The sequence below is a fragment of the Phytophthora cinnamomi genome, assembly GCF_018691715.1.
Source record: "Phytophthora cinnamomi strain GKB4 chromosome Unknown Contig59, whole genome shotgun sequence".
Taxonomy (NCBI): domain Eukaryota; phylum Oomycota; class Peronosporomycetes; order Peronosporales; family Peronosporaceae; genus Phytophthora; species Phytophthora cinnamomi.
In genome coordinates, this window is record NW_027150992.1 from 180,796 (window position 1) to 207,328 (window position 26,533).

The 26,533-nt window shown below is 54.0% G+C and overlaps 8 protein-coding genes across 8 annotated transcripts; 3 read left to right on the top strand and 5 right to left on the bottom strand.

Annotated features, from left to right (window-relative positions):
• Positions 1 to 50: 50 nt before the first annotated feature.
• IUM83_19206 (uncharacterized protein) lies at positions 51 to 1,318 on the bottom strand (the record flags this gene model as incomplete). The annotated part of the gene is made up of 2 exons (XM_067944250.1): positions 51 to 1,097; positions 1,160 to 1,318. 2 exons carry the CDS (start codon positions 1,316 to 1,318, stop codon positions 51 to 53), a joined length of 1,206 nt encoding a protein of 401 aa, XP_067787626.1.
• A 734-nt stretch (positions 1,319 to 2,052) lies between these two features.
• On the bottom strand, positions 2,053 to 3,111 carry IUM83_19207 (uncharacterized protein; the record flags this gene model as incomplete). The annotated part of the gene is made up of 1 exon (XM_067944251.1): positions 2,053 to 3,111. One exon carries the CDS (start codon positions 3,109 to 3,111, stop codon positions 2,053 to 2,055), a length of 1,059 nt encoding a protein of 352 aa, XP_067787627.1.
• Positions 3,112 to 3,968: 857 nt separating this feature from the next.
• On the top strand, positions 3,969 to 4,205 carry IUM83_19208 (uncharacterized protein; the record flags this gene model as incomplete). The annotated part of the gene is made up of 1 exon (XM_067944252.1): positions 3,969 to 4,205. One exon carries the CDS (start codon positions 3,969 to 3,971, stop codon positions 4,203 to 4,205), a length of 237 nt encoding a protein of 78 aa, XP_067787631.1.
• A 2,842-nt stretch (positions 4,206 to 7,047) lies between these two features.
• IUM83_19209 (uncharacterized protein) lies at positions 7,048 to 7,994 on the top strand (the record flags this gene model as incomplete). Its single annotated transcript, XM_067944253.1, has 2 exons — positions 7,048 to 7,260; positions 7,347 to 7,994. 2 exons carry the CDS (start codon positions 7,048 to 7,050, stop codon positions 7,992 to 7,994), a joined length of 861 nt encoding a protein of 286 aa, XP_067787632.1.
• A 190-nt stretch (positions 7,995 to 8,184) lies between these two features.
• Positions 8,185 to 9,225, bottom strand: IUM83_19210 (uncharacterized protein; the record flags this gene model as incomplete). The annotated part of the gene is made up of 1 exon (XM_067944254.1): positions 8,185 to 9,225. The coding sequence occupies one exon, from the start codon at positions 9,223 to 9,225 to the stop codon at positions 8,185 to 8,187; it is 1,041 nt and encodes a 346-aa protein (XP_067787597.1).
• Positions 9,226 to 10,259: 1,034 nt separating this feature from the next.
• Positions 10,260 to 11,567, top strand: IUM83_19211 (uncharacterized protein; the record flags this gene model as incomplete). Its single annotated transcript, XM_067944255.1, has 1 exon — positions 10,260 to 11,567. The coding sequence occupies one exon, from the start codon at positions 10,260 to 10,262 to the stop codon at positions 11,565 to 11,567; it is 1,308 nt and encodes a 435-aa protein (XP_067787594.1).
• A 2,058-nt stretch (positions 11,568 to 13,625) lies between these two features.
• IUM83_19212 (Crinkler (CRN) family protein) lies at positions 13,626 to 17,446 on the bottom strand (the record flags this gene model as incomplete). Its single annotated transcript, XM_067944256.1, has 4 exons — positions 13,626 to 14,401; positions 16,774 to 16,809; positions 16,891 to 16,965; positions 17,059 to 17,446. 4 exons carry the CDS (start codon positions 17,444 to 17,446, stop codon positions 13,626 to 13,628), a joined length of 1,275 nt encoding a protein of 424 aa, XP_067787611.1.
• A 1,897-nt stretch (positions 17,447 to 19,343) lies between these two features.
• On the bottom strand, positions 19,344 to 21,325 carry IUM83_19213 (CorA Metal Ion transporter (MIT) Family; the record flags this gene model as incomplete). Its single annotated transcript, XM_067944257.1, has 2 exons — positions 19,344 to 20,683; positions 20,752 to 21,325. The coding sequence occupies 2 exons, from the start codon at positions 21,323 to 21,325 to the stop codon at positions 19,344 to 19,346; spliced, it is 1,914 nt and encodes a 637-aa protein (XP_067787595.1).
• Between the last annotated feature and the right edge of the window lie 5,208 nt (positions 21,326 to 26,533).

A 26,533-nucleotide genomic window follows, 5' to 3' on the forward strand; every position in this document is an offset into this window, starting at 1 on the left:
GACAGAAACGCTTGCGTGCCCCTCGCCAGAGTGACAGGTACACTTCAACTTCAACTTGCCATCGGCCTGAGCCGGCCGCGGCCCTCGCCCACGGGGTCCACCTTGCTGTCTATGAGCTCCTCGCGCAGCGCCTTCCAGGCCGGCAGCTCCAGCTCCAGCGTGGAGCGCCGCATCTCGGACCGCCGGCAGCGCTCGGCCTCTCGCCTGCGGATCAGAACCAACTGCCGCACGCGCCAGGTGCCGAGTATCACGCCCAGCACCACCGCCACCGCCAGCCCGAGGAAGACGCAGAAGGTCTTCCACGGGAACTCGGACGCGGACAGGCTCGAGCTCGTGGCGGACGTGGAGGCCGAGCACTTCTCGGCCAGCACCGTCGCCTCCCAGTCCGCGGACTGGCAAAACGCCACGCAGATGCAGCCGTCGCTGCCGACGCAGTAGGACGCCGAGTTGCTGGCAGAACTCGAGACGCTGCAGTGCGTGCACGCCTGGTCGGTGGCTTCACAGTACGTCGTGTTGGTCGACGGGTAGTAGTAGCCGTTGGCGGCGCCGCTGCTGCTTGGGCTGCGGAAGTCCAGCTTGTAGTTGTAACTCCTGGCCAACGTGGCGCAGTATCCGTCGGGCGTGATCGTGCACGCGCCGCCGCTGTCGGTCAGCGTGTTGAGGCAGTCGTAGCAGCTCCGCGGTTTGCTGCACAGCGTCGTGTTCTGGTACCAAGTGCACTTGTCGTCGCTGGATAGGGTGTCCTTACTGCTTGAGGCGGCGGAAGAAGCAGCTCGGGAATTGTCCGAGGTTGACTCGGCTCCACCATCGGTAACAGCGTTGACGGTATCTGTTGCGAAGCTGCAGCCTTCGGGTGTGCTCCCGCCTACAGCGAGGACAATGAGAGGCAGGCGCTTTCGCGCGTAGCTGAGCCAGGCTGAAGACTCGCAGCTATACAGCAGCACGCAGTTGATGTTGCTCGAGGTAGAATATGAATTGCGGCTGGATGAGCAGTACGTTGCGTTCCCCGCCACGTAGTAGGTGCCGCCTGCGCTCGACAGCGTTTCTTCGTACTCCTCGACGCTTAAGCAGATGCCCTGTTCAGTGAGCACGCATGTCTGTCCAAAACACGTTAGCTCGGTCTCATCTTTGCCAAGTGCCGTGAGATCAGCGAGTCTACCTCTCCGGTGGTGTGGGTATCCGCTAGACATTCACTGCATGTCCGCGGCTCCAGAAAGCACTCGCCTTCTTCGGACGTCGTCGTTTTCCAGCTGCAGCTCGAGGCGTTGACCGTGTCGGCCGACGTCGATGCCGACGTGCTCGCATTTCGACCCGTCATCTACGGAGACTTTCTAGCAGTGAAGAGTGGCCGCTACCCATTCGTCGCGCAAGGGAGACCTGACCAGACCTGCCGAGCGATTATGAAATGCGCGCGCGGACGAATCGCCGACGGACCATGCATATGCACCGGATTTGAGGACGAACACGGCGATGACGGCGGACGCGTCCAGCCGTAAGCTTCTCAGGACTGCAACCACACAACCGGTGGTTGTCTCTCATGCGAACGACGTCGACGCGAGCCCCTCATTGTTAGACAAGAAGCGGGCAGCGCACACGGTCGACGCACAGGAGAATCTCGCGTGACGACACTGCCATTGCTTGGTCTTCAACAACGCAGCGTACAGACCAAGGGCTATATGAGAGCAGTGTAGTCATCGGTAGTAAGCCACTTCAAGGAGGTCGGCTTCTCACAATTTTGAGTCGGCGTTGCTCCGATATCTATCGCGCCAGGTGCGCCAGCGCCAGCGCGCTCGATCCGATGTTCGCCTTGCGACTCGACCCCGAGGCTTGGGCCGAGCTGATGAAGACGTTGGGGTCTGCCCTTGTTGAGGTCTGCCCCAGCGGGAAGGTTTGGTGCGAAATCAGCCCACGTTGAAGCGCACTTCAAGGCCGCGCGCTGACTGCCATCCAAAAGCTTCCGCGTGCGTGTCTTCTCCGCCGAGAGGCTCTCCACCACACATGCAAATTCGTTCACAGCTACACACGCACTCATATTAACTCCAGCTACTGCACCTAGGCTGTGCGGTCCTCCAACTCTGCATACGGCGTCGAGCGCACGTCCACCTCCTCATCCTCGTCGCCCTCGTGAATGCTGACGGGCTGACTCGGCCGCGGTCTTACCACGTTCGTATTGTCGATGCTGGAGCGGCGGCGACCCGTGCTCGTTACGGCCGTGAGCGGGTGCTGCGGGTCCTCGAACTCGATCGACAGCGTCGCCACCTGCAGGTTGGTGAGCGGCGCGGTCGACGCCGAGCCTCCATTGCCTGTATCCTCCGTCTCCGTCGCCGCCGATGTGGGTGTCGCCACAGCGTCACCCACTGCGGCGGCACCCACGATCGCCGTCTGGTTGGCCATCAGATCCGCGCAGTACTTCTTCCAGCCCACGAGCGGCAGCAGCGGGCCGTTCACGGGCGGCCGGTTGCGGTAGGCCTCCTCGCGTGCTTCTCGGCGCTTGTGGAGCCGGCGCACCCACCACAGGTACGCCATCACGGGAATGGTGAAGCACAGGATGACGATGGTGACGATGTCGTCCACCGAGACGCCCATGACGCTCACGGTCGACGTGGCGCTCAGCGTGGCGCAGTACTCGCTCCTGACCTTGGAGCTGTACACGGGCGACTCGCAGAAGCCCACGCACACGCAGCCACCCGCACCCACGCAGAACTGCGACGGGTCCGTCGTGCCCGACGCCGACTTGACGAACTGGTCGGCCGCGCAGGCCGTGCACACCGAGTCGCCGTCCTCGCAGTACGTCGTGTTGGCGGACGGGAAGTAGTGCGGCGCGGCGGCGCTGCTGTTGCGGCGGTAGTCCTCCTGCCACACGTAGTCGGCCATGGTGGTGCACAGCCCGGCGCTGCTGATGACGCACTGCACGCCGTCGCCCGGCGACGAGTTGAGGCAGTCGTAGCACGAGCGCGGCGAGTCGCAGGCGTCCGAGCTCTGCTGCGTCCACATGCACACGTTCTCGCTGGCTTTGGTGGACACGGCAGGCGACGTGGGCGCGGGCGTCGGCACGGCGATCTCCGCCTCGGAGGAGGAGGACGCAGCGGACTGCGACGCCATTGACGCCATTGACACAATTGCTGTTGCGGCTCCTGCCTCGGATGCAAAATGACTCTGAAGTATCCGCTGGCTCTGATTCCAAAAAACGCTTTTTTTTCACGCCAAACACGCATTCTGATTGGCTAGTTGAGCATGTCAAACAGCCGCCCATCACCATTTTGAGGTTGCTGGAATGGCAAACGACATTCGGACGACAGTACAAGGCAGCACGAAAGTTTTATTATTATTATTAATTATTATTATTATTATGTAGTTGTTACGTCGATTCAGAAGCTACCAAACTCGGTGTCCCAACCCTCGAAGAGCTTCAGACAGGTGATGTGGATGTTTTCAAGCTTCTCGTGGAGCACAACATTCTTGAGGGCCACAGAGGCTGTCGCAGTGCAGTATTTCAGCGATAATCTCGTCACCTATCTTGCTCGACTGTAATACTGATGTAAAGGCTGCAAGTTGTGGAAGTGCTGCAGCGCCGAACTCCGCTGCTCGCAATGGCTACCTGGAAGCTTGCCGCGAACTTCGCGCTCGTTGAAGCGCTTTCCGTCTGCTTCGCGCACTTTGGTAAAATGGTAATTACACCAACCTTGCACTTGGGCAAACCGTGTGGTTTGGTGCGTTTTGGCGCGAGCAGTTCATTTTCACGATGAAACGCACATATAGCGATCTCGTTGATGAAGCCAATGAACGAACTGACCAAGCTGAGCGTGTTAGAGCCCTTGCTTGCAAAGAAAAAGTCACTCTAATGAAGAACCCAACAAGGAGATTTTGAAGCTGCAGGTGGACATCGTGCACAATCGACAAGAAATTGGGGTAGGACCTGAAGAAACAGGCGAAGGAGTTCAAGAAAGCAAAAGAGGATTGAGAAGCAGATGGAGGCTGAAGCAAGGAAGAGCGCGACGAAGATTGCTGCGTTGAAGAAGCAGATGGACGATGCAGAGCAGGAAGTTATGAACACTACAGTCAAGTACTCGGCGGCGGAGCTGAGGAATGAAAATATGAAGAAACAGATGAAAGCTGAAGCAACGGAGAACAAGAAGAAGATTGCAGCGTTGAAGAAACAGATGGACGATGCGGAGGAGGAGGGAGAAAGACGGCAAATATGCTGAAGTGAAGAAGAAACTCACGAGAGCAAATTTTAATGCTGAAATCGATTCGACTTTGATCAGTAAGACTTATAGCCAGATCGTGAAATTGAAACGAGAGCTGGAATGCGCGAAGGCCAAGGAGAAGAAAGTCGAGTCCGAGAACAGGACGACTCCAAGACGGCAGAGCCCAAATGGAAGTGTGCATGCAAGAGCTGATCTCCAGGTTTGAGTCGGAAACCATCAACAACAGCGACAGCGGCTTTGCATGCATGTCAGCACACGAAAACCCGGTCGACTCTGCAACGCGCTTGAAATCGTTGGCACTGAGGTCGTGTGAAGATATCTGGGCCACATAATGAGCTCGTTCACACACTTTTTTTTCTTGCAAAGTCGAGACCAGCGAAGTCAAAGCGATCGCTAACATTCGCAATGCGAGAGCTGAAGACATCCGAGTCATTCAACACCAGGATTCCCTGCAGATGTCAAAGCGAGCATTGGATTTAAAGACCCAGGTTTGCACATGTCAAGCCTTCACAAAGGCTGTCCAGCATCACTTGTCATCTTGAGCAAAATCCCGGAATGGTAGGGGCAAGTGACGGAAGTAGCGCGTTGCAACTAGCGATTCGCAACGGGCACCAGAAAGTTTGCCGCGTGCTGATTGAAGACGGCGCAAATGTAAATGCAGCAAACAAAGCTGGATTTAGTGTCTTGACGGAAGCGGTCCAGCTGAAAAGTGAGGCAACCGTTGAACTTCTTCTTTGTGATGGCACTGATGCTGACGCGAAAACTCCAAATCGCAAGACTCCTCTGCATTTTGCGGCTGAGACCGGCGCCGTGAATATAGTGACGCTGCTATTGGAGCGAGTGAAGAGCGTGGATTCGGTCGATGATGAATACTGCACACCTATCATGCTGGCAGCTCGTGGAGGGCATACTCGCGTAATTGGCAAACTCCTTGAGCATCAAGGATGGCTTCACCATCGTGGCCACCATGCCAAAATGAGAGCTCTGAATTACGCAGCTCGGAACGGACACGTACAAGCATGCCGCCTCCTTCTGTCTACAGCGACAGATTTCCGAGACTTCGACGAGGAGGATTATGAAGACTCTACGACTTTGTTGGACGCCATTCGAGGGGGGCACCACGAAATCGTGAAGCTTCTTCTCGCAAAGAATCCTAACTTTCTCGAAGAAACGTATGATGGAGGGTTCGCGATGCACTTGACGGCCGAATTGGGCTTGCTTGATATGATGGAGATCCTACTGGATACAACGCAGTGTGTCGACAATGTTGACGACCACTACATGACACCTTTGATGGTGGCAGCCAAGTTTGGACATGTGGCCATCGCCCGACGACTGCTGCAGATGAAGGCCAATGTAAAACGCAAGTGCTGGAATGAAAATTCAGCACTGCATTTTGCAGCCGGGCGTGGTTCTGTGCAGATATGCCGCCTACTTTTGAAGAATGGTGCTGATTTGAGCGCGAGGAACTCTGCGGACCAAACCCCTCTAATGATGGCTACTCTTGCAGGACATTCGGATGTTGCGCAGTTTCTTGTGGTCGCAGGTGTTAATGCGAGTGGAAGGAATGCGCGACCAGCACTACATCATGCTGCGACAATTGGAGATCTCGGCCTTATCGAACATTTTGTCAAGAATGGAGCTGACTTGGATGACATGGACGCGAGAGGCTTGACGCCGTTGATGGTTGCTACTGAAGTGGGAAATGCAGACGCTATCGAACCTTTGCTGAAGCTTGGAACCAGGAACGAAGGCTCATGGACATCGGAATGAAACGCAGAAGGATTATGCCGAGGATAGCGACTACAGCCGCGCACGTCGCCAGAGTTTTTTTTTTCTCTCTCCTCAATTCTGTTCCTCTACAATGTCGCGGATACGTGTTAGTTCGATCAGGTATGTTGAATTACTGAAAAAAATCCTACCAGCAAATGCAGGTTCCGATCACCATCGTTTTGATCTTGAAAATTCTCAATTTGAACCGACCATGCAGCACAATCGCCACAGTAAATCCCGTGAATTGCCAATGGAACCGACAAGATCGCGCCCGATGTCCGCGTGGCAAGTGTACATTGGTTTCGACCACAGGTGCCTCGAGACAAAGCTGCGTCGATGCCTTCTCCGTCGTTTCAATGCCGTACCTGTACATGCGTGACTACGGCAACGGTACCGAGCCCAGCAGATCTGGACGCGATTTTCGACGCGTGGCGATCGACAACCTCAAGGACGCAACATCTTGATAATACAAGCAGAAGTTGATGCAGTTTGGCGGCTGGCCATTTCTGCGTCGACTTGTTCAACTCGGACTGTCAACACGTTAAGTTCTAAGGCTCTACATCATTGATGCATTCGAGGAAAGGACAACTTGATTCTGTTGCAAGAACTCAGTAAATTTATCGCCCTTCGCCGCAGTGTCCTCCAGCGATGGCAACGTGGTCAGCATGTTCTGGACTGAACTGCAGCTACACATTCAGCTGACCACCATGAAGTGGGCCACTTCAAATGGCTCGAGTTGAAGTTGCTGGCAATTGGGTACAGTACCCGTTTGCGGGTACGCTGCGCAGGTTCTGCATCTCGCATCCACCCTCTCATATCCTTTATTGTGTTATATCTATACTACTTACATTCACGTATTGTATCATTTGATCAAGCCTTCATATGCCGATGTTACCGCTCAAACCAATTTATGGACTTTCCGTGGCGACAGGGCTCAAATCAAAATCCGTTTTTTCCTCGCTGTTTGGATAATCACGAGGCGGATGTCGCGCCGAGGTGAGTCCGCGATGGGAGCCACGCTCCATGCCTCCTGGTCTGCCATAATCCCATTCCCCGCCCGGCCACAATGAGCAGCGCCAGCGGCAACGGCAACAGCAGCGCGGACGACGTGGGCGCCAGCGTGAACGGCTCGTCGTCTGCCGACTCCGTCGTGTTCACGAGCGCGCCCAAGAAGGAGGCCTCGAACAGCGGCGACTCGTGCACGTGGTACTCGGGCGGCATCTGCTCGCGCCCGCGCTCGTGCTCGGACTGCCTCAACGTCGCGCTGCCCGGCCTGGACGTGAGTCTGCCGCAAGTGTTAACACTAGCTTAAACGGTTAGGATAGTGCTAACCCATTTCATTTTTTTTTTTATTGATTCTCGCAGTGCGCCGTGAGTCCCTACGGCGAGTGCATGAACTCGTACCTGCTGTCCAGCGTGGGGGGCTACCCCATGGCCAACTACACCTACTGCTCCTCGGACGACGCCGTGTGCTCAGCCTGTCGCGCCAACTGGACCAGCGACTACAACTCCGGCGCGTACGTGGACGCGACCGCCACCTGCGTCGGCAGCGGCGGCTGCATCTGCATCGCCTCGTGCGAGATGCCCAACCGGGACGACACCATCGTCAATAACTGGTGCATCCCGGCGCTGGACGGCTCCCAGTTCCGGCTGGTGGCGGGGCTCATCGCCGGCACCATCGCGCTCTTCATCGTGGCCACAGTCATCACCAAGCGGCAGCTGGCGCGCCGCCAGCAACAGGATGCAGACGACCGCGAGGCGCGCAACGCCGCCCGCGCGGCGCTCAGAGAGGCCAGGCGCCCCGCCGCGTCGGCGCACCTGCCGCAGCTGAGTCTGTCGGGCTGGGCCGACATGCGCGAGAAGCTGGTGACCAGCGAGCACTCGCAGCTGGCAGGTGGCGGCGCCGTCAGCAAGCCCACGCTGGCCAGGACCAGCACCGCCGCCATCGTTGAAGAAGGCGACGGGTACCGCCCCATGTCCCCCAGTGAACACCCGACGCGCCGGGAGTTGTAAGATATTGTCCGGCTTTCGAGCAGAGGCCAAGTTATAAACATTGGAAATCCGTGAAGACAGGTGGAGCTGTGGTGGAGGACGACCTTGAGGGTGGCATGACACGCACGGGTTTCTAATGGGCGAACGTTGTGTTTTGTTTAAACATACTTTTTTTTCTGGTGCGGGTGTAGCCTAACTATTGCTTTAGATGCTATGCTAGCTCTGTAAACTGTGGGGCGGACGACGCGATGGGCGACATGACCGGTGCGGACGGTTGGGCGCCTACGAGTTGAAGGTAATTCGTGGACGGAGATACACCAGACAAACTGCCTTCGCACGCCTGGCCCATGAGACCCCCCAGTCTCTCCTGCCGCTCCTTCTCGATGAGGTCGGCGCGCATGGCCTCCCACCCGAACAAGTTCAAAAGACGGACCCCGCTTTTGCTGGACTTTGGCGTCATACAGCGGGAAGAGCTGGCCACGGGTTCACTCACGACGATCGTTCTCCTGCGCTGCAATTCCTCGAGTCTCCTCTTGTTGTGGTGGTGGTGTATCGTGATCACCATCGCCAGCGTGGCTACCAGTGTGAGCAAAATAGCGATCGCCACGCACCAAAACACTAAGTCCCCCTGCGGATTGCCATGCTTGTCATCTCGAGCCCGGCTGGGTCCATTAAATTCCGCCGCGGTAGCCCCAGAGCAGTCGCTGCCCCCGACGACGTACGCCCAGCTGGGCACTTGACACACTTCCACAAACACACATCCACCCGTGCCGTACATGAACCCGGCGTCGGCAAGCACCTCTTCGTTGAAAAGAACATCGTTAGCTTCGCAGTACGTGGTGTTCACGGCCGGAAATTCCATCTCGAAGACTTGAGTTGTTAGTGCTCGCGACGGAGGCAGCGTTACCTCGCTGTCATTCGCGCTGGAGCCGGAGCTGCTGTTGCTAATATCACCACCCACCGGGGCCGCTGCTGACACCACGCGGAAATCCAAAGAAGCGTCGTAGTTGTCTGTGACGGAGACGCACTTGCCGACTGTGTTGATCATGCAGCCTTCTGGTTCCCTGTCGAGATCAGCATTGAGACAGTCGTAGCAAGTGCGCGGAGCTCGGCAGCCTCCCTCGTCCGGCGGGTAGTACGAGCAAGTGCCCTGCGTCTTGTCAGGGTTGGCATCGAACTGTCCTGGGTGAGGCGCGGACTGCGCTCGGCGACGGAGACCCGACCGAGAAGTTGCAGTCGACGTTGCTGGCATCTCTGGCAGTTTGCGCGATGCTGTGTCCTACGCTGCCAGGTTCGGCCCAGCGTCGAGAGCTGCAATGAGCCGTCGACGCGAAGGGCTCCATCGCCTGGTGGTTTCAACTCGGGACAGTGCTGCTGCGTCATGGCCCGCTACGTCGGGGAAAACCCTCGCACCGTTTCAAGATCCATCTAATATAGAGCCGCGCATGCACCGCAACGTCACGCTAAAAGCGCGAACTGCATAGTCAGAGCAGCAAGTCAGACTGACTGGAGACTTTCGCCAGCGGAAAGATACTTTTGGTTCAGACTTCAACTGTCGCCGATATTTTATAATTTTTTTTGCCAAACAGCAAGTTGACTGTGCGTTGTGAGTTGCACCGCGCCTCCCGTCTCGTGCACGGCCAGCATGGCGCGCTTCGAACAGCAGATCGGTGGCCGCTTCCCACCACACGCTTCTACGCACGCACGGATTCTCCAAGCCCATCCACCGTCGGATCCATACACTACCAGTATTGGTAGCAATAATTTATTGCTCGAACATGCCAAGCTTGCCCAACATTCGCCCCGCTTGCGCAGCGCTTATCTGACGCCTCGAGACGTCAGTTCCTCGTTGCGAATCCGTCGTCCTTCTCCTCTGTTGCTGGGCGCACTCATCTGGTCGCCGCACAGTGAAAACAGAGAGCAAATTGATCCGGATCCTGCAATTGGCGAAAAATGGCAATCAGGGCTAGGGGACCCAATTGTCTGGCTCGAAAAAAAACGGTTCGAGTCAGAAGGAACCCCTCCCCGCTCAAGGGCTGCAGGCAGGTCGCCACTCTCCAATTGCCAGGGGGCGGACGACGAACACAGTGCCAGCGCGCCCAGTAGCGAGCGACCCGCAGCAGCAGTAGACGGCTGCGCCTGACCGGCTGCCCAGCACGCAGGGCAGAGAGCGCGGCGAACTATTAATACCGCGAGGTGACAGGGGAAGCAAAAGCACTCTTGCATCAGCCAAGGGAGACCAGACAACCGACCGGATCCGCATCACAGGTCGCAGCTTCAGGCGCCATGTCGTCGGCCGAGTCGAGCACAGACGACATCACCTTCCCTCCCTCCTCGCAGGGCTCCGTTCCATCCGTGAACCTGGCGTCAACGGCGGACGGCGCGGAGAACAGCGGCGGCCCGCCGCCCAACTCGAACAACGGAGACGGAGACGACGACGACAGCTCCCAGCGCCGCCAGGAGGTCCTCAACTACCGCCGCACGCACGGCACCTGCACGTACTACCCGACGGACGACCGGCACCCGTGCCAGATGCAGCGCTCGTGCTACGACTGCCTCAACTTTAACATCACGTCCGAGCCCGCGGGCTGCTTCGTGAACCCCATGGGCCAGTGCCTGCCCAACGTCGAGTACGACCCGGCCATGGACTTCCGCCTCGGCGAGCCGTCCAACCAGCTCGCGGCGGAATTCGTAACGGCCGGATACAACGGCACGACGGGTAACGGCTCGGAGCCGACTACCGAAAGCGGCCAGGGCGAGAACCAGCAGTTCGATTTCCTGGCCGGCAACGCCACGTACTGCGAGAATGACGACGCGCAGTGTCTGCTGTGCCGCGCCACGGCGTTCGCCGAGATCATCTACCACAACTCGGACAACTCGCGCTCGCGCTACTGCCTGGGGCAGAACGGCTGCGTGTGCGTGGCCATCTGCGAGGCGCTGGAGATCAACCACCGCCGGCCCGACAAGAGCTGCATGATCAACGCCATGAGCACGCAGGACAAGAACACCAGTGTGAGTCAGATGGGCTCCATCGCCGCCATCTTAGGCGCAATGTGCTTCATCGTCGCGTCCGTGTTCGTCATCTACCGCATCCGGAAACGAGGAGAGGGCTTTGCATCGGATGGAGGCAGCGACCAGGAGAACGGCAACGGCAACCGCAGCTTGCACCATAATCGACGCGGCAGCAATGATGACGACCCGGTGATCACGCCAGCGGACGGAGCGTCCCCCATTGCCACTGCAACACCCGTGATGAGGGGCGAGTCGGGCTCTGGTCTGCTGTTGAACCTGTTCGGATGGACGGCGATGAGGGAAGTGCTGATCCACAAGGAGCAGATGCAGGCGGACGGGGTTGAGGACCCGGCGTTGGAGCCTGTGAAGAATAACAATGTGCAGTTGATTGGAGCAGTCCCCTCCGCACCCATGGCAGACGCGGAACTGCCGACAGCTCCACCCGTGATGATCCCGTATGCCACGGCAGTGGCAACAGCACCCGTGGCGATCACGGTTCGAGCCATGGCAGCACCGTCCGCGCCTGATTTTGAGGATATGGACTCAGTTGACGGGGACGATGTTGATATGGCCGAACTTTGAGGACAAAAAATAGCAAACAGTATTTAATGCGGACGCAGGAATCGATGTGATAGAAGTAGGTGTGGTAGTGGTCATGGGTAGCGTCGTATCCACGAGAACATGAAAACTCGAGCAATAACGAAATACTTGAAGTAACAAAAGTGTTCAAAGAAAATCATGCACCACGTGACTGTACCCGTATCAGCACTTTATATTTCTGCTGGGATGACGATGTTGTAGCATTCAGCGCGAGGTGGCAAGGCAATAAGTTGTTGGCAACAAACTCCTATGTTTTTACGTCGCATAATGTGATCATGACAGAAGAATCGAAGACTGTAGCAGCTCTCCTAGCTCTCATCGACTGGAATCCGTGCTGTGCTGTACGTCTGTTTCTCTCAGTTTGATTTCGGACCGTTGGTATCCCCCAACTCCTAAGCTTTCATTTCTTCGTTTCATTCTATTTCATTCGCACTTGTTCATTGAGGACCGAAGTCACCAACTCCGCTTTTGTTCGTGATAACGTATAGCGTTGCAGCAAACTCAGCGCTGCTAGAAGCAACAAGGACGGGGAAATTGACTCGAAACCCGCAGTCAAGAATCGAGCGGATTTCGCTTGTCCAGATAAGGACCCTACACAATGGCACTGACAATGATGTCAAAGACGAAGAAGGCATGACGCCGTTGATGTATGCTACCGAGCTAGAGGTCACGCCGTCGTTGCTGAGCATCTATTGCAGTTGGGTGCAGATGTCCGAGCTCGAACGCCGGGGGGGGGATTACTGCTCTGCACTTGGCCGGGAAGAGAGATTCCAGGTTCCAGGTTGTTAGAATGTTGATCTTTGAAGGCGCGGATATCAATGCCATGGGCGTCCAATACATCACGTTGGTAATGGAAGCTGCTAGAAACGAGCACGAACGCATTGTTCGGCTCTTAAAATTGGGGGGGGGGGGGGGGGCTTGTATCAAAGCAGTTGCGGAGAACGGACAGACTGCGCTACAATTTGCCTCAGCAGCAGGTGAACTTAGTATTCTAAACTCTTTGCTGGTAGTAGAGGCGATTGTGCCAGTGTTCACATGACTGATAGAAATGGTTTTATGCCGTTGATGTCACTGCTCAGGCCGGAAACGATAACACTATATTGATGCAACAGCGGATAACGGAAATTCAGCTCTGTACCTGGCGGCTCGCAATGGCCATCTCGGTGCTTGCCGGGTTCTAATCGGTGGAAATGCCGATATCGATATCGATACAGCAACTGACGCTGGCCTAAGTGCACTGATGGAAGCTGCTCAAAGAGAGCGTGCTCAAAGAGGTCACGTGAAAATCATAAACTTGCTGCTGCAGCACGGTGCCAACGCTTAACCAAAACGATTGATTCGAAACCGCACTACATTTTGCTGTGGAGGAGGGCGCTACAAATACCGTGAAATTGCTCTTGGAGCAGCTGATGATGGAGAAATCACGGCGCTCATGGTGGCTTCCCAAATCAGGATGCGGTTATTGAGCAACTTCTCCGTCAGGTTACAAGAATCCAATCCCACGTAAATGATGATAGCACGGCGCTACATCTTGCAGTGAAAGGCGGTCACTTGAAAACATCGTCTTGTTTAACGTGCGAATCTATGAAGAATCATTCGTCGTGGCGGGTTATCTGCGTCTTTTACATCGCTGTTGCTATTGGCACTCCATCTATGCTCCAGGCAACTTTGCAACCATCGCTGCCGTCGGCTCACTTCAGCTATTGGTCATGCATTTAAGCTTCAACATCCGAAGGGTGCTGCAAACCTGTCTAACCATGCATTAGACGAGGATCATCAAGATCCCCCCCCATCGGTCGTCTAAGTCACTCCTGCTCCATGTTTTTTATGACAATCGTTGCCGTGCCTGTTGCTCCTCATTAATTAAACAAATTTCTCAGCCGTGAGAACTGCGAACCAATCAGCGCTGTGGCAAGCTGTTGCCTTTTCCGACCAAACGAAGGTTCACCAGGAAATATAGTGTATTCTTTTTGAAAGAACAGGGCAATACTACGGAATGTGCTGTATAGCGAGCACCGCGCGTCGCCGCCTTAGCCACCCTTACAGCTTCCTTTTCTTCTTCGCACGAGGTTCGACGATCTTCCCAGCAGTCTTCTCGAGGGTGTCGACCAAAAGCTGACCTTCCTTGTTGCGGCGGTCGAATCCAAAGAACTGAGCTCGCCCCTCGGACGACGTCAAATCTACCAATACAACGTCTTGAATGTGCTTGTAATCTTCCAACAGCTTCGTCTTGTCGCTGCCAAACAGGTTCATTACACCCTCCGAGCATTCCAGTACGCATACAACAAGTACATTGGTCATGATACCAACTGCCTGCGTCGTGGCCTGACTCAAGTGCTCAAACATCGCGCTGAAGTGCTTGCACTGCGCATGCACTTCATTGCTGTCTAATGGATCCGACGTGAGGTTCATGACCAATCCCACAGTGAGTGTGCGGTAAATCGGAGTTTGACGCTCGCTGTCTTCTGTAGTGTGGGCCGGATCCACCGAAAAATCACTGCTGTCTCTTTGTCGGACCATCAAAATCGCATTTGTCGCCGGCGACTGCGGGGTCCGATAGGGCCACAATGGGTGGGCCTTGAAACAAAACGAATCGTTGTCGTTGTCGCCAACCTCCCGCATGCCGCTAATTTCCTGCATAAGTAGCGGCCAGAACTCCAACTTGGCTGTCTTGAAATCAATAACTGGACCAACACATAGAGAGCTGAGGTTTGCACCTGGCCGAATTTGGGGCAGCACCACAATGCTGTCGGAGAAGTGCACGGATGGATACTCTCCGAAGACGGTATTCTCCTTGAAAAATGCCGGCAGTTTCACTTTGGGGAAACCAGGCTCAGCAAAAAGGTCAATCCAGCGCTTAAGGCATATCCATTGAAATACTTCCGAGTAATCGAGGGACTAACGTGTGAAGATGTCGGCAATATATCGCACATGGTCACGCAGGGGATACACCAGATTGACCATCTCACATCTGACATGTGGTAGAGCGTAGATGGTTGCCTTTTCCAGTGTGCCTTCCCACCCAGGCAACAGCGATACAAGATTTGCTCACCCATGACAGGACCATCATCGAAGTCCTCAATCTTCTCCGTTAGATCTACCACCGTGCCTTTAGTTAGCCATTTCCGAAGAAGTGGTCTGTATTTGAGCACTTCCACCTGAATGCTCTGCCACGAGTTGTAGGCCAAGTGAGGAATCTTGTACATCTTCAACGCCTGGTGGGTTCTGCATTCCCGCAAAATTTCGAGAACTATCAGCTCGTCACCCGAGGGTTTCCAGAAAATACATCGAGCGGCTTCTGCGATATCTTGCTCGGTTGTCAATTCCCACTCGTCGCTCACCGTCTTGCGACTGCAGCTTCGAACCTGCGTCTTGTACAAGATGTCTTCAATCCCGTGGGGTTGAAGTAAATACAAACCGAGCCGCTTGAAGGTGCAGGGAGGAAGCGAACCGTCAGTCGTCACGGTCCGTTCGTCCACATGCCGCAAGAACCCAGGATAGCCTAGTACGTGCAGAAATACTCGAGGAATGTCAATCCACACATGCAAAATATCGTTGCAGAACTTGAAGAACAAGTCCAGCGTCGTTGAGGTGTTTTGAGTGTACATCAACCAGTCGGGAACATTATCAACAACGATGAAAAGAGGAGCAGCGACCTTGCAATCAACTCACTCGTGTGCGCCATCAATGGTGAACTCGAGCCCGACACCAAGCTGGACGTAGCATCCGCTCTGTCCATGGATCTTAGATCACTTACGACAAGCTTGGTAGAGAAGCTGGGCCACCCCTTTTTCCCACGTAGCTCGGGCGACGGAGGGGTGAGACAAATCGTATGACAGGCACAAAGTTCTTGATCGAACTCATCCCGCGTCGACTCCTCGGACCACATCTCACGGCACCACTGGATATACTTGGTTGCCAGTACTGTATTACCCAGTTCTGGCAGGTTGTCAGCAAGTGGAACCACAAACTTAACGGGTCGGCTTCGGTTTTGAAGAATTTCGTAGGTGTCCCAGTGAATAGACTGGAGCTGTTTGACAGCGTTCCATTTCGTGATGCAGTGCATTATCCCATCCAAAAGAGAGTAGTGAGGTAAAACTTTTTTTTGTCCAGATCGGTTCAACTCCAAGGTGTCCAGGCTTCTGTACCAGAAGTTGGTACTCGTTATCTTGAATTTGATCGGCACTTGGCAGCTCATACCGGGACTGCTGAGACCCCTGACGCACAATGTTGTCCGCGTTCATCACCTTGAAGATCTCGTAGGGCACGAAACCTGCCTTCATTTGGCGCCGGTGCTCCTCAGTGATAGTAATCCAAGACCCATCGGCGTTTTCGTAACGAAAAGCTCTAGACTGACAGCACTGCACCCCAAGCGCGCTTGCTCCTCCAGGGCGAACTTCAGGTCCTGGCCGTCTTTATCTTCACTGATGGTCACCCTGACGATCTCCCCATTGTTTACCACGGTACACTTGAGCTTCATCTCTTGCGGTGACGGGAGTTCGCGTGAGTGTGGCTGCCCCATTCTCGCCCTGCTACTGTAGAATGATCGTTCTCCGAATGCTCGTCCCAACCTTTCAGCGTGAAATGACCTGATCGCCAATCATCGTTCATGTTACGATGTTAATGGACCAGGTATTGCGGCAGATCAAACACTAGTGTATCGTGGTAAACGACGGAGCCATGGTCAGCGTGGTCATCAACAACGATATTACGAGCCAGGAGCTGAAGTTCGTCCTGCTATCAATCTGGAGCTCTTCGTGCGATAACCCCCGACGGGCTTGGATTACTGAGGAGCATCGGCGCCAAATGAAGGCGGGTTTCGTGCCGTACGTGATCCTCAAGGTGCTGGCCGCGGACATCACAGTGTATCCGTCGACTGGGCTGTCCCAGTATAAGCCCCCAAGTGGTGATCAAATGAAAGATAATGAATACCAACTTCTGGTTCAATTATGATCTTTTTCTCTGAACTTTGCATACCCACGGAGAAACTACCGACACTCGTAGAGGCAAATACCAGTTTTGGGGTGTATGAAGATGTAGCAAGACGTACTGCGTTTACCTCAAAATTTCCAGAAGACGAGGCCCTCACGCTAGAGTGGAGTTCTGATGCATGCTACTCCATTAATCCTCGCAACTGGCTGAAGTTGTTGCAAGAAATTGGAAGTAAGTTGTATTCCAACGACAGCACGCGCTCGTCGCTCAATATCGCACTGGTAGCCGATAGCTGTCCCGACACATGGCAATAAACGACCATTAGGCTACGCATACTGGTGGTGGGACTTGCCAACTGAAGTATCGAGCTCACCCTCCCCAAACTGGAAACAGAATGCCATCAATTTAATTTGACATTTCAAGATAGAAAACCATTCTGGCGCGTGTGCTAGATCGAAAACAACCCACTAGGCGACATGATCAACATACCTGCCATGTGTGGGTCACAATGAAGCATCTGCTGTACGGCTTTGAAGCCCACCCGGCGGAGATGAGGTGAAGCAGACACCTGACTCGATGGACGACAAGTGCCCGGTGTGCGTCACCGTGATCAACTTGACGTGCTTGCTGGTGACCTTTATCAGGCGAGCATCCTTCGCGCTCTCGATCAACTCGTTGCCCGCCTTGATGCCTCGCACGATGGGCCTTTGAGTCAGAACCGTTTCTCGGTGAAGTTGCTTACCTCCACGAAGCGGCTGAAGCCGTCCCGAGTACCGGAGACGGACTTCCGCCTCCAGGACCTTGTCGATGAGCTGCTTGGTGGCCGCGACGACGCGCAGGAAGTTGGCGACGCGGTCGAAGGCTTGCATGCTCGTGTCAATGGCACCAATTGCCTTGGTGTGCTTGTTCTGCAGCCACTTCTGCAGCATCAGGGATGTTCTCACATCAACTTCAATCTCAGTTTAAGGTTTGAGTAAAAGCTCAGCGCGGTCTCGACCAGGCGCTCGGCTCAGAGGTCCTGCGGTGATAGCGAAAGATGAAATACACGATCGCACAAGTGGCTGGTAGCAGACTCACTTTAAAGAAATAAACCTCGCATTCTCCTCGAGTGCTATCGTTCACTTGGGAGTCAACCACTTTAGTGTCAGAAACCACTTGTGGCGCACGCGTTTTCCCGGCATTCGACTATCCCGCGCGGATTTAGCACTGCGCTTTTGCTGCGCTCCCGCCGTCGCAGGTACCGCAACTTCATCAGATAGTTCTTGGTGTCCCATTTCCTCAACGTCAGCAAGAAATTCCAACTTGGTGATGACTTGCTGAAGCTTAGGTCGCTCGAACCGATCTGATTTTATCATCACCTCAACCAGCTTCCGCACATGGTCGGGCATCTCATCAGGTCTATCAGAGGTACCTCCATTCCTTAGCATGTCACGAACGTCGTCGTCACACAGGAATGCGAAGGGAGGTTCTCCAGTAACAGCCTCGATGATGCACATTGCGAACGAATAGACATCAGACGCGAACGTCGGTCGTCTCATCAAACATTCAGGTGCGCACCAGCGCAGCGCGGTTGCACCAGAAAAATACGCCCGCAACGTACCCAATCCGAAGTCTGTCAGCTTAACCTGGCCACCCGTACACACCAGCATGTTACTCAGCTTGAGGTCACCATGCACGATGCCCTTCTTGTGAATGTAGTCCAACCCGATCGCAGCCTGGTAGAGCTTTCCCCACATCTGCCGCTTGTTGTCTTCCGAGCGAGCGAGAAAGGAGCTCAAATTGCCACTTGCAATATCTTCATACACGATGAACGGCGGCGAACTGACATGCGATGCACCGAACACCTTCATAAGGCTCGGGTGGCTCATCTCGTACAGCAAACTCAACTCCTGCTTCATCTTCAGTAGCATGCCTTCGTCCGCAACCACATCATCACGACGAAAAAACTTGACTACCACCGGAGTAGATGTCAGCATCAGCACTCCACGAAAAACAGAGCCGAGGGACCCGCGACCAAATGGTTTCGTCTCAACGGTGAATTCTGTGGCGGGCAGGAACCATGAGGGTAGTGGACCTAATGTTATCGTTGATATCGCATCGATAGTCTTCAACATCGAGCTCATTTGCTTCATTGACTCCTCACAGTGCTGGTCACTCCGTCGCTCGATTTCAAACTTTAGGGCCAGCCAAGCTTCGACTTGGGCTCGTGGCTCTTGAAGCTCCTGATGAACAGCAGCGTTGTCGCTTGTCATGACAGAGAGCAATTCTCTATCTTGCTCCAGTTGCTCTTCCCAGTCTGTATGCGATTCCACACCAATCGAACGGAATAGCCCAGAGATTTCTGCGTTCAGCACGGGCAGCTCGTCGACCAAACCTTGGTGGGTAATAACCCGACGAACGAAATCCTTCGTACGATGACAGTCAAGAAAACGCAGATACCGGAACACTATTTCAGCGTACTTATCAACCAGATCCTTGGAGGAAAGCGGCCCCGTCAAGAGAGTTAGGTGAAAAGGGTCTGCAGTTTGCCGTACAAACGTTCGCACGAAGTTTGGCCCTCTTCCATTTGACTGCAGAGCTGCGGGATAGTTGAAAGCACTCGCTCAACCGAGGTGACTTCGCGGGCAAGCTGTGTGCGCGCCTCGCTCATGACTTGGGTGGAAAATATTTGCTCAACGGTAGCGCCTAAGCTTACGAGAAAAAGTCGATTTGGCTTTCAAGGACAATGCCAACTGGAAATGTGGGATGCGTCGTGCTAACGGTTCAAACTGTAAGTAGCCATCCATTCATCGTGATGCAATCCTTACCCTTAACATGCAACAGAACTTACAGCCACCGCTTGTATTTGAAAAACAGCACGTTGAGCCCCGCCAACACGATCATCACTGCCCACCAGATGAAGTACCCGTAGTGATACGTTTCCTCGGGAATATAGGGGAAGTTCATTCCATAGACACCCGTGAAGAACTGCGCCGGCAGGAAGATCGCTGCATTGAGCGCCAAGATGTAGCTCACGTCGTTCTGCTTCGACGATCGGTCGTTGTTGAAGTCATCCACAAGGCTGCGGCAGTGATCCAGGTTGTGCTCGCACTCCTCTTCGATCGACGCGAGGTCCTCCTGCACGTCGGTGAAGTAATGCAACGTCTCGCCTTGGAAGTCGTTGGATGCGATCAGCTTGGAGATGACATCTCGCAGCGGCTTGCAGTGCTTCTGAAGTCCCTTGATCTGCTTCGAGCAAGTTGCGATGCGGCTCAAATCAAAGTATCGCTGATCCAGCGACATCAAACGCTCAAGCATGAGTAGCTTGGCGCCGAACGTTTGCGAGATCGGCGACAGCTCGTGCACACAAACGTCCATGATCGTGTACACAAGGAACTCAGTGCTGTGCTGACGCACTTTTGAGTACGACATGTGCAGCCGCTGCTTCAGACCCGACCACAGCGTGCCTCCTGAGCCCTGGACACTGATGAGGACGCCTTCCATCACGTACAGACTGAGCTGCTCTGGTGGAGTCATCACTTTGCCGACATCCAGCTCCTTGAGTCTCGTTTCGAGCTCGGATCGACTCATATTATCGAAAGGCGAGTCGTCCTCGGGCAGCACGAACTGCGAGGCGCGGTACATGTTCTGGTACGTCTTGACCACGGACCAGTGGCACGGGTGCAGTATCTGGAGGATGAGGAATGAGTGCTCGTCGTACTTGACGTACTTGGGGCGCTTGAAGGCGGGGCCGAGCGTGTCTTCAATTGCCAGCGGGTGCAGTCGGTAGCGGACGGAGAGTCGATGCATGAGCAGCGTGTTGATCCCTTCGACATTGATCCAGCGGACCGTAGCCCAGTCCGGTTTGGTAGAGTAGATGAAACCTTTGACCTGGTTGATCGGATACACGCTGCGGATCCGGTCCGGAGAGTACTCGATCGAGCCCAGCTTCACGGGAGCCGTCAAGCTGTCGTTCAGAGGTGGCATCGAGCGCAGAAACGAATCGTTGAAGAGCTGAGCCAGTTTGATCTCCTGGATGGCGCACACGAACTCTTCGTACGAGATATCGCCGTTCTTGTCTTCGTCCACCACGTCTACGAAAGCTTGGAACTGTCTGTCGTTGTCACAAGCGATGCCCATAGCCTCCAAACCACACCGGAAGCCTTCGTACGATAGTTTTCCCTGATCTACATGTAGACGTACAAACGTCAACAATGGGCACTTGAATGAAAAAAATGATCTTCTTTTCACGTACCATTGGGTTTGGACAGCGAGAAGAGCTTGGTGATCTTGGCATTGGTGAGGTCGAAGTGCGGGTCGCGGATGGAGAAGTCGTTTTCGGTGTCCACTGCGCCGAGTGTGTCGGACCACTTCACTGGGTCTGCAGCAGACTCGGTACTGCCAAACGGGAAAATGTGGAGGATGTCCTTACCGTGGAGCGTGAGTGGCTGCACCGTCGTGTTCGCTGGTGGAGTGGCCAGTGTGTCTGTCGATTTCCCGGTCGAGGCTGCCGCGTCCGACTTGACACCGGAAGTGCTGCGAAAGCTGTTGCCGCCTCCGGTGCTGCCAGGCAGAGATGGAGTCGATTCCGAGTCTCTGGTGTTGGCGACATTGTCACCGGTCAAATTGATGGCGACGCGTCGTGAACTGCCGTCCACCCGAGCTCCATCGTCCGAGCTCCAGTCCGTTGGCTGGTAGGTCGTGGGGATGTCAGATGCTGCGCTTCTCAACGAGTTGGGCTGACGAGAGTTGGGTGATGATTCTTCCTGCGCTACGATGGTGATCGTGTCCGTGACCGCGTTGCTACGCGGCAGCAATGCGCTTTTCATCTTGGTGGGTGCTGGATTCGAGCTAGTACTTTGGCGAGTGCGATGTGGCAGGCGCCGACAATGTTACTGAATACCCTCGGATTCTCCTGCCGTGATTCACACGATTTTCATTTTGCTCTGTCGTTGTGCTATGCGGATGGGCGTGCAGTCCTCGATGCAGAAAGCTCGACTTCATCTATTCTGGTATCTTAGCGGCAATTTCCACACAAAAGGGCTGTCTTACATGTGACGTATAGCTGCAACCGCCCAAGGCACCGTGGGAGGGGTCGTGTGGGTTGCAGCGGTTGCGAAACCACGACTACTAGCAAGAGGCATCCGTTTTGGATCGCAGTAGGCCCCACTTCACAGCTACCACTCAATCTATTCACTTCTACTTTTTCGTGGCGCGGAAGAAAACAATCTTTAGCTCCTTTGGCCGACTTCGAAGAAGAAGGGGGAACTGACCCCCGCTTGGCTGCCGCCGCGATGGTACCGAATCAAGAGGAGAAGGGGTCATGATTACACAGGAAGCCACCCGACCAATTTCTGGGCTAGTAGGAAACGCGACCATGATGCGGCTTAACTCTTACGCGACGAGAGAGCGCTTTTTCGCCCGTTAACTAAACTTCAACTGCAAATCCACCGTGTATTATGAAAAATAAGAAAGGTGTATAACGTAATCATTATATAATCGTGTGTACAGTCTGCCCTCCCAAATCTGAACCCCCCTCAATCGATATGATATGATAAGTGATCAGATTTTTCATTTTTGTCGTCCCCCGATTGTTGCAATAGGAGTTTCCGATACTAAAGCAAAGCACTCGATATTCCCTCTCAGTACTGATAAGTGATAAGTTCTGGGACCAAATATCATCTATATTAGACAGGTTTAAAGTGGTGCGTGATTGTTTGCTGCTTTCTAGACGCGACTAAGACCCTGGAAATCATGACGGCTCTTGAACGTGGCCAGCCAGCCGTTTGAGAACTTGGGGGCTCCGCCGAGCTCTCGATTAGCCCTCCCCGCTGCATATCGACGAAGAGGCTCCGGGCTTTGGTTTGGATGAGATCGTCTGAAATGGGGACCCGGTTGCCCTGCTGCGCGAGTACCCAGAGCTTTAGGGCCTCGTCGAGGCCAGGGTAGCTGACGACATGATTCGTTTTGCGGTCGTCGCTCACCACGGCATCAAGGATCTCGGTGGAACGTTTGAGAATACTGGAGATTGTTGCCTGTGCGGGGGCCTTGGACAATTGGAAGTGAACGCGACACCACTCTCTCAGCTCGTTTTGCGTGAGCTTTGGCTCGCGCACGTGCTTTTCGATCAGCTGCCGCTTCTCCTTTTGAGTAAGGTTTCCTGTGCGGAGCGTGGTTGTCTTGGATGGCATGATCGCGAGCTGGGGTGCGAAGAATGGGTGTGGGTGTGGCGAACAGGGAGGGATTCTTGAGTGAGAGGCTCTCACTGAGAGCCAATCATGCTCCCTTCTGAATATGATAATTTGCCAAATATGATAACTGATTGAGCTGGCCTATTCTCCCGTGATAATCATCTGTGGGAGGGTAGACTGTACCGCATAACCCCAGCGTTCTCAACCGAAGCGTTTTTCCCCGTATGCTCGGTTGAGAATGAAACTGACCAATTTGATTGGCCCAGTGTTTGATCAATATTATCCAATCATTGTACTGTTACTCTGCGTGATCTACGTGTGGTTCACGACTCTACAATATCTGAAGCACTGATCAAGAATCCCCCGTCCGGCAATGGGGAGCGAAGCTGGCCCAACCCACCAAGCCCCAGTGGCGCGTAACCTTACGCCAGAGATCGTGCAGGTTTCTCCCCCACCACAACAAGTTTTATTAAACATCGGAGCATCCAGTGCGCCTGCCATCGTCCAAGTCGTTGGGGTACAGCGCGGGGGAGAAGCACGTCGAAGCCGGACCGGCGCCATGTCAGAGGATAGGGGAGTGTTGTTAGGGAAGAGTGATGTGAGGGAGAGTGCAAATGCTGGGAGTATGCAAATGCTGCAGTGCACTGATTGGCCAAAAGTAGTTAACGCTTGCCAACGCATGCGTTGTGCAGTATCGTTTTTGTAACGTCCTGTTAACCAATCAAATCACAAAGTGGCCGAAAACGCATGCGTCCGCCTTGGTTGAGAACGGGCCTAAGCGAAGTTCTATTTCAGCCAATAGCAGACCTCAATTTGTAGCATATGGCTACATCTAAAATACCGCCGTGTGCCAGCTAATATTAGAGTGGCCTTGCCGATGGCTGGCGAATGGACGCATTGCAGAAGCGCCATGGGAAGACCCCGTACGACTGGAACCAGCAGAAAGCAAAAGCAGTACACACGTATCGCTGTAGACTACACCCACAAGCTGCATGTGCTCGATTTCTTAGATGCAGAACACAGAGTAAATGAAGCGATCGAGCACTTCTATCCATCCTGTACTTCAGAAGAAAAGAATCGCAAGCAAAAGCAAATATCAAAGTGGAATAAAACAAGAAGTTCATATTCGATCGATATGCAGCGACGGCAAGGGGCACTTAAAAAACTTGCGCAGCACAGGGCAAGCGACAGTTCTATCTAATGATGCAGAAAGTGATATTGTCCTCTGACTGAGCTCAATGTGCAAAGAGGGATGCCCCGTTACCTCGCAGATGCTGCGATACAAGGCTTTAGAGGTCGCTGCTGACGAAGGGCTGAGTTGCGACACCTTCAAGGCGTCTCACTCATGGCGAAGGCGCATTATGCTGCGCCAGAAGCTGTCCATTCGTGCCAGGACACGCCAAGGACAGACGACGCCAGAAGACGCTGCAGCAGCAAAAGCGAAACGAAGTTCGGGCAGCCATCATTGAGAACGGCATTAGCGCTGCGTACAACGCAGACCAGGCAGGTATGGATTTCGTCAGTTCGTAGCTTTCACACCAGAAGTACTGACAGTGTTCGTGCATGTCATAGCTGTATTTTGTTTTAGTATTTACCCCGCAAGACAATTAGTACTCGTGGTAAAAACCGTGTGGGTGAAGTGCAGTGGCAAGGACAAGGAGCGAACCACTGCGATGCTGTTGGGGGACTGGCACGGAAACAAATATGCCCCGTTTCTTGTTTTCAAGAGCGGTGTGTCACGTCATGATCACATTCAAGCAGCAAATGATTCCATTCGTCATGGTTTCGGCGTACGCTTGTGGAAGGAGGTATTTGCGTTGCAGGCTTTGCACGGTTGCCGTATCTACGACAACACTACTGCGTGGTGGAACTCACATATCTCGCTGGAGTTCCTTAGATATCATTTTGCCTACAGAGATAAGATGGATGAAAAGATACTCCTACTCTGGGATGACTTTTCGTGTCACTGGACCCAAGAGGTTGCTGACTATGCTGACTCCATCAACGTCGTACTAATGAAAGTGCCTCCACGCTATACCTACGTGTGCCAACCAACAGACGTGGCTTAGAATCAGCCTTTCAAGAGTAGGCTGCGACCGCGCTGGGTAGACTGCCTCCGCTCACAGATTGCTGACCATCACGCCCGCGAACGAAACCGGGCAGCGGAACGGCAACGTGTTGCAGAACAAGCGGCAACCATAGCTAGGGTCGAGATATAAGAGGTGGCGAGAGAGATGATCGACGGCATTCAGGACGATGAGTCCATCTCTGCTTTTGCCATGGAAGCGCCCAAACGCACTGACATTACGTCCTGGATTGCCAAAAGCTGGAATGATCTGAGCTCCAAAACAATTGTTTGCAAAGGCAGGACACCTTGGCGATGTGCGTAGTGTCGATACAGAAACTGGGTCTGACTGCGTCGAGGATATCACGGACTTGCTGGACAAGCTACGTGAGCTCGGTGCTGCAGGAAGATCGGTAAATACGGACGATGAGTATGCTAGCAGCGACAGCTCGGAAGATGATTTCTAGAATATTACTTCATGCAATTTCGAGGGTAACCAAGTGGGCTTGGAAAAGAGCACCGCGGTTTGTGTGGATGGACGCGGGTTCGATTCCCACCGTGTCCATAATTTTTACTCTTTAAGTACGATTTTATCTCCTACCTTTAAATACTTAATTCATTGCTGGGCTAGTTAACCCTAACGTTAAGAACGCACATTGACGTTCGCTTAGGACAGGAGATATGCGGTAATACACATATCAAGATGAAGATTCCAACATTTTGTAACCGTTGAATAACAGTAGATGGTATGTCTCATCAGACATGGTATGTAGTACTGTGATTTCGTTAAAGGGCGAATTTTGCCCCTTTTACAATTGAATGCCTTAGACGAACCATGCGCCACCGCTAGGCGACGGTAGGTCTACAGTGCCCGCCACATCATTAGGGCCACAATTTTCAGGGCACGTTTTATCCGATATCTCGGCTTCTACTACGAATTAGGTCCTGCTACTTGGATATGATGTTTTTCGTTTACATACGAAGAGGCTACTTGTGTTCACGACTTGGATTTCGACGGCCTGAAGGTGCTGCCGCACAGACTGTAGGTTTCGGCGGCAACGACAAATTAAAAGTACCACGCCCTTTTTCTAGAAAACCATACACGTTTTTTGCGAATTCATACTCACTTTATATTAAAAGAGTGATTGTCCCAGATACGTGTTGCTGTGAGAGCTGCGCTTCGCGTTGGCAGCGCTCATTTCCGAATGGGCCACGGCAAGGCCGTCACGAATGACGTGTACTGGTGGATAATCGACCTGCACGACGGCGGCGTATCGCTTCGCGATATCGCAAGGAGGACCCGTCGCTCACCCACCTGTGTGCGTGTAGCGATCAAGACAGAGCGCGGACCGGCGACCGACAGCTGCGGCGGCGACAACGCAAGATCCGGGAGGCAACCCGCACTGACCGAGAGGGAGGTGCGGCTGCTTGTCCGCACGGCTGCCAGCGGCGCCCACTTTGCGACGGAGCTCAAGACGAAGCTCCGACTCAAAGCTACCGTGCGGACGGCGCAGCAGGTTTTGCAACGTTTGGACCACTTGGTGTACACAAAGATGGACCGCACGCTCCCCCTCACAGCTGCACACAAGGCGACTGGGCTGAAACCCACACACCAAACCCTGGTACGCTTTATTTATTTATTAATTTTAGAGATGCTAGCAACCCGTTATGTGCATAGGAATAAGGCAATACACATTTTTCTGACGAAAAAAGTTAACCTTGACGGCCCTGGTGGGTTTAAGTTCTACTGGAGCGACATGCGCCACCCGGCGCAATCCTTC